The sequence below is a fragment of the Lycorma delicatula genome, chromosome 1, assembly GCF_047948215.1.
Source record: "Lycorma delicatula isolate Av1 chromosome 1, ASM4794821v1, whole genome shotgun sequence".
Lineage (NCBI taxonomy): Eukaryota > Metazoa > Arthropoda > Insecta > Hemiptera > Fulgoridae > Lycorma > Lycorma delicatula.
This window is the reverse complement of record NC_134455.1, coordinates 325,908,045-325,922,626: the sequence shown is the minus strand read 5'-3', so window position 1 is coordinate 325,922,626 and position 14,582 is coordinate 325,908,045. Positions and strand designations below refer to the sequence as shown.

The following is a 14,582-nucleotide window of genomic DNA, read 5'->3' as shown; positions in this document are numbered from 1 at the left end:
TTTCTTTCTTCTATCTTCATTTTGTTCAGTGATGCTTACATATCAGCATTTTATATATGGAATATTAATTTACTCTTCTCAGTTAATAAAAAAGTAAACTAGAGTAGGATATATAAAACTCAATTATGAAAATTCATCTTGGAAGTTTATTTATTATTCTGACCAGCAATTACTCATTACTTCAATGACAAATGTTTTCTTGATTATAATTTTTCCTGGTTGTCAGTATTGCAGTTCTGACAACCAATGGTTATATTTAAGACTGTGGAATTTTTAAAAAATTTTTAATAATTAAATAATTTTTATTAAATTTTATTAAAAATTTTTAATAATAATTAAATTATAACACAGTGTCAAAATGGATATGACGTAACAAGATTTCTGTACAGGCTCAGGAAGTAAGGTCTAGCAAAAATAGTTTTTCAATAAAAATTAATGCAAAAAACTTAGAAAAAAATACTCTGTTTTCAAAAAAATTAAACAAAAATAACTTGTTAATTTTAAACAAATCAAATATAACTGAAAATTTTCCTTCAAAGATATTTTTAGTTATTCAATGCAAAATCATTGTCCTATAATATGCTGCCTCCATATTATAAAGATATTATTTAAATACACCTCTCAAGGGATTGTAGGTGAGATGCATACCCAATACTAGGATAAGGCCGGCCTTGAAGCAGTCCTTTGAAAGGTTTTTCTCATTTGACAGTCCTTCTATGGGCAACAGGGAAATTCAGTGTTTTCCTCATCCATTCTTTTCCTTTATCCTTGATCCACTTATTCTTTATGATCTTCTATAGGTTTTGGCTTAACAATCATGGTATAATATACCACAAATCATAGGACTTTTAAGGGCAGTCTCTTGTATATTTATGGTTGGTCAGGGAATTCTACCAACAGACCAAGTTAGACTTAGTTTCTGATCTAGTAGCTGTGTAAAATGCCCAATTGGGGGTTGAAGTTCTTATCATTTAAAGCCTAAAATAAATTCACAAAGACTCTCCAGCAGAGATCTGGCTGAGTAGTTCATAATTCACCTGGTTTCTTTTAAATAAAATCCCAAGGATTGACAATGTTGTCCCTTTTAGAAACCTGAACTTGTTTTAACCTAGTTAACACAAAATCATTGATTAGTAGTATCCATCTCCCATTTTGGGTAAAAATGTGCTAATATTCTGCAGAACAGTAGGTGAGAGAAAATTCACTCTACATTTTGGGGTGGACTCAAGATATTCTTTGGATGGTATTGTCTGTCCCAAGCTTGATTCTTTATCTCCAAGCTTTATGGTTTATTTCTCATCATTCAATATTTCTCTGATCCTCTTTCTTCAATTTTGGGTTTTGTGGAAGTGAGTTAGACCCTGCTAATATTTGCTGAGATTTTTTAGAAGACTAAATCTTGATCTGATCTGCTGGTGATGCTGCCTGTGGACTAATCTGGAAACTCTGTTTCCTGTCAGTTGGCTGCATTATACCTAATGGTTGAAGTGCTTACTGGGTAAAGCAGTCAGCTAAGGGTCTTGTGATCACTACTAAACAGATGAACACTAAATAATATAATTTATTTAAAATTCATTATACCTAATGATGTTAAACTATCTATGCTATAACTAACTACTGCCTAACGGGTTAGCTATGCCATCCCTTCTCACAAAAAACTTGAATGCTGTAACCTTTTTTTCTACTTTTTTGATAATTTCTTTTATTAAAAGATTCATAATGATATTACTAAGACATTTATTCAGATGTAGCATTTCCTCCTCATTAATTGTAGATAAAGAACTATCTTTTCTTCTTATTTATGCAAAACTATATAAAATTGTTATAATTCAGTTGGCCTGAATCACCAGCTGACATTTAGAGCATTGCTATTAATTATTATATTATTAATTCTAAATTTACACTTCATTCTGTTAACATGTGTAAATCAGGAAATGAGAATGAAACTGGAAAATAAAGACAGTAATAATGTGTAAAAATACACCTAAATTATAATTACCTTTTCTCTTGTTAACTGGCCAATAGCTTCCCTAGAACTAGCCTGCAATGTAGCAAATTCTTCTGTCAAAGAATCATACTTTGACCTGAGTCTTCCTTCCATATCCAATACTGATTTGACTTTTCTGTCTAAAATTTCATTGTCTGAAGCAAGTTTTCCTAGTCTGTGAAAAATTATAGAGATATAGTATTTATATTTAAAGATATAATCAATTGCCTTAATTCTGTATTGTTAATTCCAAAACTTGAAGTAACAAAATTGAAACTTTTATGTTAATTTTGCAAGAACTTTTACTTCAAGATTTCTTAAATATGAACGTTTTCTTTAATATTAAACATTCTTAATGATATAGATAGAATTTAAAGGGCTTTACTCTTAAATTCTGATTTTGTCATATTATCAAATAGGGTGAGTGAACTGAAAACAGTTTATCATTAAGCTAGCTGTATTGTTAGCTGTTTAGTATAATTAAACATTTTTTAATGTATAGATTTTTTCCTAGAAAAGTAAATTGTATAATCTGTTATTAAATATGTAAAATAATTTGGTTGTGTGTTGGAACATTTAAGTGTGTTTGTTTTTTTTTTTTGAAATGTGTGTGAAATAGTTACCAACCTGGCCAATGTTAAAGTTGAGTAAGTTATTAAAAATGAAAAAAAATTCTAATAATACTAATAATGTACCAAATAGTTTTTAATATCACTTACACAAATTACATTTTTCAGAAGCACACATAATACAAGAAACGAAAATGATCTTACATCAATTTTATTTATTTTATTTTATGCATACCAGAACAAAGTAACAGCACAGTGACATGATGTCAACAGTACTCTGCAGAGATGCCAAGGCATCTGTACACAGTCTGGTGTGTAAGAGTAAATATATATAGTCTTGAACAGAATCAGACTGACCACTCCTGAGACATGCGGTTAATTGAAACCCAACCACCAAAAAACATCAGTAATCACAGTCCTAGCTTTCAAATCCATATAAATGCAACTGTCTTTATAAGGACTCTAACCTTAGAACTCTCAATTTAAAAAATCAGCTGATTTTGTGATTACAATTTTAACCACTAAGACTAACCCAGTGGGTTTATTGTTTTTCTAATCAAAAATTTCACCCACAAATGATTTTTTTTGTAGTGCCTAAAAAATTAGATTTCCAAAAATATGATTATGGATAACTGTCAAATTCTATGGGAAAATTTTCATGATTTGAGAATCTTTTAAATTCTAAATAATACTGGTGTAGTTACAACAAAGTCATATAATTAGTTAAGTGAATTTTAACACTGAGTTAACTCAATGTTATTGCATCAATGTGTATAGCAGATCAGTAATCATCTTAATGTCTTCCTGTTTTATCATCTTCATAATTTCATGAGTTTTTTTAACATTCCTTTTAAAAAGATGACATGCCTCATGAATAAACTTTTTGTAAACTAAATATCATGTAAGTTTATAGCTAACCACTGATGCAGTATACATACTTTATAATATATTATAAAAATTGAAATTAGCTGAAATGTTTACAGGCTATTTGAGTTAAAATGTTATAACATACATTACTAAAGGCATTTTGATTAGCTACTAACCTATATTTCTTTTCATCTATATTCACTTTTATATAACATCATCACAACTTACAACAGTTATACTACAAACATTATCTGTGATTTTTTTTCTGAAACAATTATAAAAATACATTTGATAACTTTTTTTTCTTAGTTGTCTAACTGGTTTAATATTACTGTTACTCTTTTCTGTTTATCACATCTTTATTATTTACTACATCTACGAATAAAATTGTAAATTAGCGGCTCTTTGATGTTTGGACTATGAAATTTGATAATTAAATTAAATACCTATAAACCTATTTGCACAGATGTAAAAAGAAACAGAAATTTGTATGAAAGATGGGTTTTTTTAGGTTTTATTCCATATCATGAATTCATGATTTAATGAACAATCTAAAATATCTGTGCCAACTCACACTGTTTCAGCTTTATATTGTGATCTCGTTCTTATGGCCATTTAACCATAATCCAATTTATTCATAGAATCACAATAAATTAATATGGAAAATGAATTAAGTTTTTTCAAATTGGTGTTACAAAATGGATAAATATATAACATATTTTTTTTTTCAAAGAAAAAGATTACTGTTAAAAAAGTTTATTAACTTAAAATATAAATGGTTTAGCATCTATTCTAGTGTTGATTCTTGAGTTAATTAAACCAAGAAATTAAATTATTACTTTCAAAACAATTTATCTCTTAAAAATTCTTTTTTATAGAGACATATAAAATACTGGAGACGTAAAGAGTAACAAAGAAATACTTCTGTTGATATCTGCGCTAAATGCATGAAATAGACTAGACTGGTTTTTTTCATTACACATTTTGCCAAAATCTAACTGGTCAAATTTATTATTTTATTTATAATTTTCAGACAAAAACAGAGAATAAGAAAGGATAAAAAAATAACAGTCTACAGGGATCAATATATAGTCAACAGGTAACTGGGTCAGTCATGTAGTTAAATGGGGCTGTACCTATAACCAAAGATTATGGTTGCTGGCTCCCAAAATTAATAAAATGTAAATTTTCAGTTAGAATAAAAATCACAAATATACTCACTATTATTTATTCTTTCACTAATATTTTATATAATCAGACATCATAGTGTCTTTAAAAATTAAAAACAAATAGACACAGGGCAAAATAAAAATAAAGAAAAACTTAGCTAGTTACCTCAAACCATTTTCAGCTAATTTTTGTTGTAATTCATCAGGTCCTTGTTGGACAGCTTCTAACTGTTCTATGTATTCAGTACATTGCTTCTGCAGAGAGGACTCACTAACTTTAGTATTTTCTAATTCTTCTTCCAATCCTGAACGTACAGTCATCCAACTCTCTCTATCAGAGTCATATTTTTCATTTGTCTCTTTCATCAGGTCATCCATTTCTGTTATCTTCTCCAGTAATTTTATCACATCCTGATTCACTTCAATAGACTGTACAGTGTTCTAAAAAAAAAATTTCATTTGTAACATCCACTTATGCAACTGAATAAGAAGTGAAGTTACATTTAAATAATTTTTGAATAAAATTTTACAATTACTAAATAAAATATTACAATCATCACTACAGAATAGTTCTTCATTTAATATTGTACAATATTTCTTGGTTCATGTACATGTAAAATCATTAAACGTGGAAATCATTAACTTGAATACAGAAATAAATAAACTAATACTAAAGGCCAATAATACAATAAAAGAGTACTTCATATTACATAGATTCAGTTTTTTGAAAACTGAGTGGGGTTATATGGGGTCTGTAAATAAAGTAATGAGACTTATTTTTTTTTTTTTGGCAGCCTAAGTGGCAACACTGTAAAGTTACTAGTAAACATATGCTTATATGAACAGCTGATTTATATTACGTATTAATATTTTTAGTCTATTGTTGCCACATGAGATGTAAAAAAACTTTTTGTGAAACGAGTTTTTGTTGTGAGTTACAAAAATGAGTGATACTAATTATGAGCAACATTGTGCAATCAATTTTTGTGTTAAACTTGGTAAGAATGCTACTGAAATTTATCAAAATTCAAAAGGGCATAAGAAAATGATGCTCTGTCATGAACCCAAGTTTTTAGGTAGTTTAAAGCATTTTCAGCTGACCGGGAATCAGTTATGAATGATCCACGCTCTGCAAGACCATTAATGTCAAAAAGTGACAACAATGTTGAGCGAATCCGAGACTTTTGGAGTTTTTGTCTATAGGACAGACTGTAAATCAATATGTTTATCAAAAAATTCTTGAAAGGCTGTGAAAAAGTTGCGCATGTGAGATCAGCCATCAAAGACAACTGGATGCTGCATCATCACAATGCACTTTGTTACACTGCACTCTCAATGAGTTTTTGACAAAGAAAAACATTTCTGTAATTCCTCAACCACTTTATTCACCTGACTTAAGTTCCTGCGATTTTCCCTGTTCCCAACTTTAAAAAAACACCTCAAAGGACACCATTTTGGAACAGCAGAAAACATTTAAAAAAATGTAACTAACCATCTGAAGGATATTCCGGTTTCTGAGTTCCAACACTTCTATGAAGAGTGGGAAAACCGTTTGAAGCGTGGCATGGCTTCGCAAGGGAACTATTTCGAAGGCAATAGGAGTTCATGTATAATTGAATTTCAAATAAAATATTTTTCTGAACTAGTCTTATTACTTTACTTACACACCTTGTACATTTGTGGGATGAGCTTGCTTTATAGAAATCTTTTGAAAGGATGGTCTACAAATGTTAAAAACAGATAATTTATTTATATTTGTTATTATATCATGTTTCTTCACGAAATCAATACTTATATTTTTAACTTATCACTGCCAAGATAAATATTATCAGTTTTTGCTTAAGGAGAATATTGTTCATGATTCAGCTCCTCTAAATACCCTTTCTAAATCAATTTTGAGTGATTTCAAAGCTCACTTGCTGATGAAAATTCCTAATTCAAAATTTTACAGAAAATTACACAAGAGTTTTTTTTCAATTCACCAAAATCTTGAATTATTCACAAAAGATCATGTGATTTTAATATGGAATGTTCAAGGTATATTTAGTTCCATAATGTTTTTTTTTTTTTTTAAGTAGTATACAAGGTATGCCTATTAAATAATGAGGCTAATGCTGTAAAATATTTTATTTTAAATTTATACATATTTACTCGTAGTATTATCCCCTTCAATATACATACCTACTCTATCCCTAACAATGCTCAATGCAAATTTTCCATTTTCGAAACAGTACTGGAAGTATTCTTTTTGAGCTCCTTCATGATGTGTGCTGCTTTTTCTACCACAGCTTCAACGGTCTGAAATCTTGTTCCTTTTAATGGAGATTTGACCTTGGGGAACAGATAAAAGTCACATGGTGCCAGGTCAGGTGAATAAGGCGGATGGTCTAAGACTGGGATGTTTTACTAGGCTAGAAACATCTTGACAGACAATGCAGAATGAGCCAGTACATTGTCCTGATGAAGAACCCATAACTTGTTCTTCCACAATTCGGGTCGTTTTTTTCTTATTTTTTCATGGATTTGAGTAAGAACCTAAAGATAGTAATGTTGATTAATAGGACCTTCAGGAACCCAGAGAAGGTAGTCAATCCTATGAATATCGAACAAACAATCATCATCACTTTGAATTTTGATCATCTTCAACATCTTGTCAGCCATGTTGGAAATGCTTTAACCATTAAAAACCTGCACACGTGATTACTTTTTTTTAATAAAAGTACAGTTTCAGTAGCAGTCTTTCCAAGTTTCATATAAAATTTCATGACAATTTTTTGCTTTAATAAAATACTTATGATTTTTTCAGCAAAACAAAAAAAAACAGATTTATCCAAATGAAGGCCATGGCGAGACTAATATGTCTACAGAAACTGGAATGGCAACAATCAAAAGAAGGCTTCATGCTACACATATGTTGGTCTTATGAATTTGGTGCATGCGCAGTTCTTCTGTAGCAGCATTAGCCTTGTTATTTAATAGCCACACCTCTTATCTATGTACTTTAGTATAATAAAGTTTTATTGTTTATTACAGGTTTTATCTAAACAATAAATAAGTGAAGGTTGGCATAACTACTTCCAAACTGTCATATATACAAGGCATATTCATAAAGTAAGAGCCATTGACTTATATTTAAATATTAACATGTCTGAACAAAGTTTTACACATGCAGGGCCATCTATCGGCTATTTCTGAAGCGTTTTGATTCACTAGTTGTTTGCCTGCTGGTGAATGCAGATCACAATGTCTGCAACAATTATTTCTCCCAGCAATTGTGAAGTGCACACTGTGATTCGATTTTTGTGTGCAAAAGGATCTTCAGCTGCTGAAATTCATTGGGAGTTGTGCCTAATGTATGAACCTACAGCAATAAGTGAAGGAAAGGTTAGACAATGGTGTCAAGACTTTAAAAATGGCAGCACAATGTGCATCACGAAGAGCAGAGTGGCAGGCCCAGTATTCAGACCAATAAATCGTTGAAAAAATGAACTGAAACCTGCGATGTAATTGGTGATTGACAATTAGTGTTCTGGGTGATGAATTTCCACATGTTGGAACACCTTTTTCTACATGATTGGCACAGAAAAGCTCAAATATCGCAAATTGTGTGCAAGGTGGTTATCGAAAATGCTCACTGACAAACACATAGAGCAAAGAATGTGCAACGGATGAGTGTTTTTGGGCTACTATTGACAAGATGGAGATGAGTTGTTTTCCCACATTGTTACAGGCAATGAGACGTGGATATTCTACATTAACGCATAATCAAAACAACAGTCAATGAAGTGGCGCCATTCAAGTTCCCCAAAACTGAAAAAGTTTAAGCAATCTCCGAACTAGAGCAAAAAAAAGATTGACTACAGTTTTATGGGACGAAAAGGGCATCATTTTGGTTGATTTCATAGAACGTGGATCAACAATTTCAGCTGACATGTACTGCAAAACGCTCATCAAACTAAGACATGTTATCCAAAATCGACATGCGGGAAACTTTCGTCCAGCGTAATCCAACTTCACAACACATGTCCTCACACCACTGCCTTAACCAAGAAGAAGATTCAAGATTTTCATTGGAAATTTTTGACCACTCTCCATATACTCCTGACCTTGCACCTAGTGACTTCCTCTTCTTATTTGAAATAGTGGCTTAGTAGACAACGATTTGAAAATGTCAAGGAACTGTAAGACTGCCGTTGTAAACTGGTTCACTTCTATGCAGAGGGGTTAAAGAAACTGGTGCAGCATTTTGAATAGTGCTTAGAACTGAATGGTGACTATGTCACCATTCAGTTCTAAGCACTATCCTCCTCTACAGGCAACACAATAAAATTAATAATATTATTAATTGGCTAGCTGTTATTAATTACAAATTGTTTTTTTTCATTATAATGATTATTGAGAACCTAAAAAAAATCTAAACAAATGTAGAATCACATTTACATAAGCTGATACTATTTAATTATACTATATTTTAACTGAATTTACACATCTTTATTATTAAGAGCCAAAAAAGAAAAGTTAAAAACTGACCATTTGAACATTTTTGTGGTGTGATTTAAGTTTTGAAATGAATTCAATTGCTCTGACAGATCCTTTAGAAACAGATTGTTCCTCAGTCTTTTCTGTACCACCAAAACTTGCTTCAACTTCATCAGTTACATCAGCAGATTCTGGTTGCAACTTGATTTCTGCTAATTGTCTTTCTAAATCCTCTACATGAGATGTTACTTTCTGGAGATCGGCCAAAATTTCTCTTTCATTTTCTCTACAATTTCATATTTTTAATAAACAGAATTACAAGGAATACATTACATTAATGATCACAAAATACATCATGAAATAAATGTATGGTTAAACTTACTCATTTGACTGCTATTTTCTATTATAACACCTAAATTCCTATTCTACAATGTAGGTCACTATTTGTATAAAAAGTTACACAATGATTTTGTGTTGTAAAATTTGTTAATAATTAATCCATTACTTATTTTTTTCACGTATTTACAAGTATCTGTTGGAAATATTATTACCGGTAAAATAGATTCTAAATTAATGTTTTTTGTATAAAGGTACAACCCACTTTCTGCTAATCAAAGAATGATAGAAGATTTACAGTATCGGTCAATAAGTGATAAAAAAAAAAACTGGATACAAATGTTCTAATTAATAATTTATAACTTTTGGTAGATGGCAGTCACTTGGAATGGTTTACTGTATCATGCAGATCAAACACTACACTTTCAAACACCAGCTTTCAGAATTGTGAGAATAATATCAATGGTTGTGGGAAATTCCTGAAGACCAACCATTATTTTTGATAATTAATTGACACTGTTATAAATAATATTATTCCTGAGACCTTATTTTAAACATTTTGCTGATGAAATTAAACTTCTGTTTATATTTATTAAGATTCAAAACTAATTATCAAGTACACCATAAAAAATGAAATAAACTGAAATTCTGATATTGATGCTATTACAGCTACTAGAGTAAATTTGAAGTAGATTAATATGGTTTCTTTCTTTCTTTTTATTTTTTATTTTATTCCTACAGTTGTTCTTGTAATTTTGAAATTGCAATTGGCAATATAATTAATCTGATTTGGGCAATTATGGTTTAAGGTATGACTTTTTTGAATTGTTATTATAGTAAATGTTTCACAGTTTATAATTTTTTTAGTAATTGGCAATCATAAGTAAAATCATATTATTCCTTATTAAAACCATTGAAGCCATTTGGAATAATGCTACTGATAGTTTGTGGATTACTCTTATTTCTTTGTTCAATTATTATTTTTTTCATTTATAAAAATTAAATTAATTCCAATAGATATTCATCAAACATGAGCTATATCCAGAAAATAACTTCTGTTTCTAAATAATTGCTGCTACACACTGATTTTGATTCTATACATGCATGCTGAGTCACTTGATAAGTTACAAAGGGATTGACACCATTCTAATTAAATTTTCTAGTCCGTATGCTTCTTAGTATCTGTTTATCATGTTTAAGAAAACTGAGACACCCAATGGTGTGAAATTTGATCTGTGATCAGCTTTTTGAATCCAAGGAAACTAAAATGCTTGAAATATACAGTCTGAGTTCTCATACTTATTAAAATCTGTTCCTGAGTATTCAAATCCTCCCTGCTCGGTAACAGCTCCATGATGACGATGAGATCAAAGAAGTTGTTAATATATGGCTTGTGTCGCAGTACATATGCAGGAATGTGAAAATGGAAATTTTTAGCATATGTAAAATGGTATTCCTAACTAGGATTTAAACCTAGACCTCTGGATGAAAGGCAAAATGCTACTTCTTCATCAGAGATCGGCAGAGAGGTAGTATTTTGCACAAGTATGTTCTTGAGGATTTTAAATAATTCTTCAGAACCTACTTTCTGGTTAACCTCTTGCATATAACATGTATTTGATAATATTGTTATGATTACTTTCATTGTTACAACTGTTTGAATGTTAACTCAAAATAAACATAAATTTAATTTTATGTTAAAAAATAGTCATTGCTGCCATAGATTAACCTATCTTTATGGTTGGTTGGCTTATACTTTTATAATGAGATATAAAACAAATAAAAAAATCTTGTACATCTGCTTTTTTAAGTGTAATGTATATTCTATCAAAATTTAGTTTGTTAAATTCTCAACCGAACAGTGATAGCCATTTTTTTAAATCTGAAAATGTGTTTTTTTTTTAATTTTGATTTGGTACAGAAAGTACAGACATTTATAGCCTTAACATCTGATTTCTAACTGAAATTTTTCTAATATAAAAAAGAACTGCCCAGTTTGTATTACATCTTGACAGAGCACATTCATTACTGGAAGGGGAGATTAGGAGGACCAGCTTTACCCATTTATGTATTTTAGCCATTAGGCTTGTTATGCAGTCCCAGTTGGTCCAGACAATCTCTCTACATAATAACAATGATACTCTTCAGGTTTTGGCATCCTTAATGTGGAGAACCTAATGGGATCAGACTTGTTCCCACAGAACCAATAATGTTAAAGTAGGAATCAAGAGTATGGAACAGGGATGGATGGTGAAAAAGGAAGAGCTACCCACAGTGTAGAGGGGTTCAGAACCCATGAAAAAAGAGAATAAACATTTCTAAATGCTACAGAATTTTGTAAATGTATATCAGTTGTTAAATGACCTATTATCAATTTCCTAAATTAGCATTTTCTTTCCAAACAAGGGATCTGAGACTGGTAATTCTTGTCTCAATACTGTTAATGCACTCCAATATTGTTCTTTTTACTATAATTTTTATTTTAATTCAATTTTAAGTTCTACACATTACAATAACTATAGTTGGATTTTTAATCTGTCTTATTTGTCATTAGTTCTCTTATCTCAATCCCTTATTCTACTGGGTACTTACGTATTAGCCCATCAACCATAACCATAATGATCCTGTAACTTTGAAAATATGTCCAAGTATTAACATATTTAATATATTAAAAATATAAGCATTATTGCTTATAATTATACATATAAATTAACCAAACTTAACCTATGCTTGCTTCGCTTGCTAACCTCGACTAATTAACAGTAATGTTTTGACTATTTGAATATGAAATAATTGCAATAATTACTGAATTTATTATTTAAATACTCAAAACATTACTGTGTTAATTAGACAAGGTTAGCGAGTATAGCAAGCGTAGGTTAAGTTTGGTTAAATTATAAAAAATGGTTATATCAGGTGATATTAACAATAACCCAAAACTTTGCAATTTATTGGTTGATGGGCTAATACATAAGTAACTTCTACTGCTTTTTAACAACATATGAATATTTTGATCATCAAAAAATACTTAAATACCTCATACATTATTTTTTTACAAACAATATATATTACTGCGGGATTAAATTCTAATATCTGAGATATTAGTATTTATTGTAGAATGCTATTTATGTTAATATATTTATATTAATATATGAATATTTATAATACAATGCTATTATCTGAGATATTAGCATTTAATATGGTAAATTGTGGATATTACCATTTGAAAAATGTCATTCACTAAAACACAGTTTATCAGTTAAGATAAAGCAAATCACAGTTCTGCATCTATAAAGGACTAAAACTAAAATAATTAATAAAGCTAGTAAATATTACTATAATTACCTAGCTATATGCAACTGTTCTCTTAATTCAGCATTGGTTCCATATAATGAATTTAATTGAGCCTGCAACCGCATTGCTGGATGATACCAACCACTGACATGTCGTGAGTCCAATGCTTCCAGTAGCCTCTCAAGGCACACTGATTCTACATGTATAATGCTTGAACCTAAAAACAAACTCACTAAAATACATAACTTTTTCCAATCATACTATGCTAATCAAAATAAATATGATTAGTGTAAACTAAATAGAAATACTGACATCAAATTTACAAACATGAATAATATTATTTACCAGATATACAGAATAAAAAAAAAATCATTTGGCTTAAAATATTTTTATAATAATAGCCCAAAATCTATATAAAAGCCTGATTTCTCCAGGATTTAAGAACTGTATATTTTTTGTTAAGCCTTTCCTGGATTATCTGTAGGAAAATATTTCATTCAATTTTGGTAAAACTTTCTTAGCAAATATTCTGGCTTTTTGCCAACATTTCATTAAAATCACAGATAATGTATATTAAATACATTTAAAAAGTAAAGTAAAATGTACTTTCCTATTATTTTTCAGTCATTACAAGTTAATTGACTAAAAAATATTTATTCATTTTATTATCATTTCACAATATAAACAAATATAATGAATAATTGATAAAGTAAATGATTTATTGTTGGAGTATAAGATATTAGTATTACTTCTAGAACTAGTGAATCTGTACTGCAGTCTAAAACTAAGAATGGTGCAGCTTGACCTAATTCATCATCAGCCTGTACACATCTTCAGTAAACAGCTTAATAAAATGTTCTAATATTTTATTCGGGTTAATTATGAAGTATATCAAATATGCTTATTTGTTTACTTAAGAAATAAGTAATAAAATACATTATGATATAAAAATGATTAAGAAAAACTAAACGATCACAAACATAATCTATAAATAAATAATTACAATTCAATGTAAAATATACGATAATAACAGTCCAATAAAAATAAAAAACACAAACAAAAATTAAATTAATGATCTATCATATACAATCATAATATAAACTCATCACTGCAAAATCAGCTGATTTTCAAAGTTGAGAGTTCTAAGGTTTGAGTTGCTGTAAAGGGACTTGCTTTCACATGAATGCTAGACTGTAGGTAGCAGTGTTCTTTGGTGGTTAGGTTTCAATTCACCACATGTCTCAGGAGTGGTTGACCTGAATCTGTTTCAGACATGTTTACTAGTAGTACATTTACACTTTTAACGCAGCTACTTCAGGCCTGGCCAGCCAGTAGCAGTAATTGAATTTGCCTATACAAGTATACCCAGACACTACATTAGCTGGAAAACTGGTTGGAAAGAACAAAGTTCATTAAATGTGTAGAAGCTAATATAAATAGATTTATCAAAAACAAATAAAAATTAAATAAATTCTAATTATTAACAAATATACAACGGTCTGAACTAAGGTGAAGAAAAAATTAATACAGAGACATCTTTTGTTAATATTAATAATTATTTATTGCAGAATAAAAATACAATAATGAAGCAGTAAAATGAAAGTTTGCTTTTTTAGTTGCACAAAAGAAGCATGGAACAGATAACTTGTTTATATAAAAAATTACACTGTATTTATTCTAGGAAAGAAAAATATGAATTAATATATGGAGAACCCTGATGGGTTCAGAGCTGTTACCACAGAACCAATGATGTTAAAGAAGGGAACCAATGAAGTATAGAAATAGAATGGGAAGTAAACATCACTCTCTTGTTATGAAACATTGGCAAGTATAATCAACATTTATGTAATAATGGCAGATTACATTTTTCAATATTTTATA

At 29.7% G+C, this 14,582-nt stretch overlaps 1 protein-coding gene across 1 annotated transcript in view; it reads right to left on the bottom strand.

Moving 5' to 3' along the window:
* The window catches only part of Cep290 (Centrosomal protein 290kDa), a 220,744-nt gene that overhangs the window by 123,753 nt on the left and 82,409 nt on the right, over positions 1–14,582 (bottom strand). Inside the window, exons 14-17 of the mRNA XM_075382073.1 lie at positions 12,753–12,918; positions 9,123–9,357; positions 4,759–5,033; positions 2,000–2,162 (exon numbers count right to left, since the gene is read on the bottom strand). Coding sequence (XP_075238188.1) covers positions 2,000–2,162; positions 4,759–5,033; positions 9,123–9,357; positions 12,753–12,918 — 839 coding nt within the window. The remainder of the gene's footprint in view (positions 1–1,999; positions 2,163–4,758; positions 5,034–9,122; positions 9,358–12,752; positions 12,919–14,582) is intronic.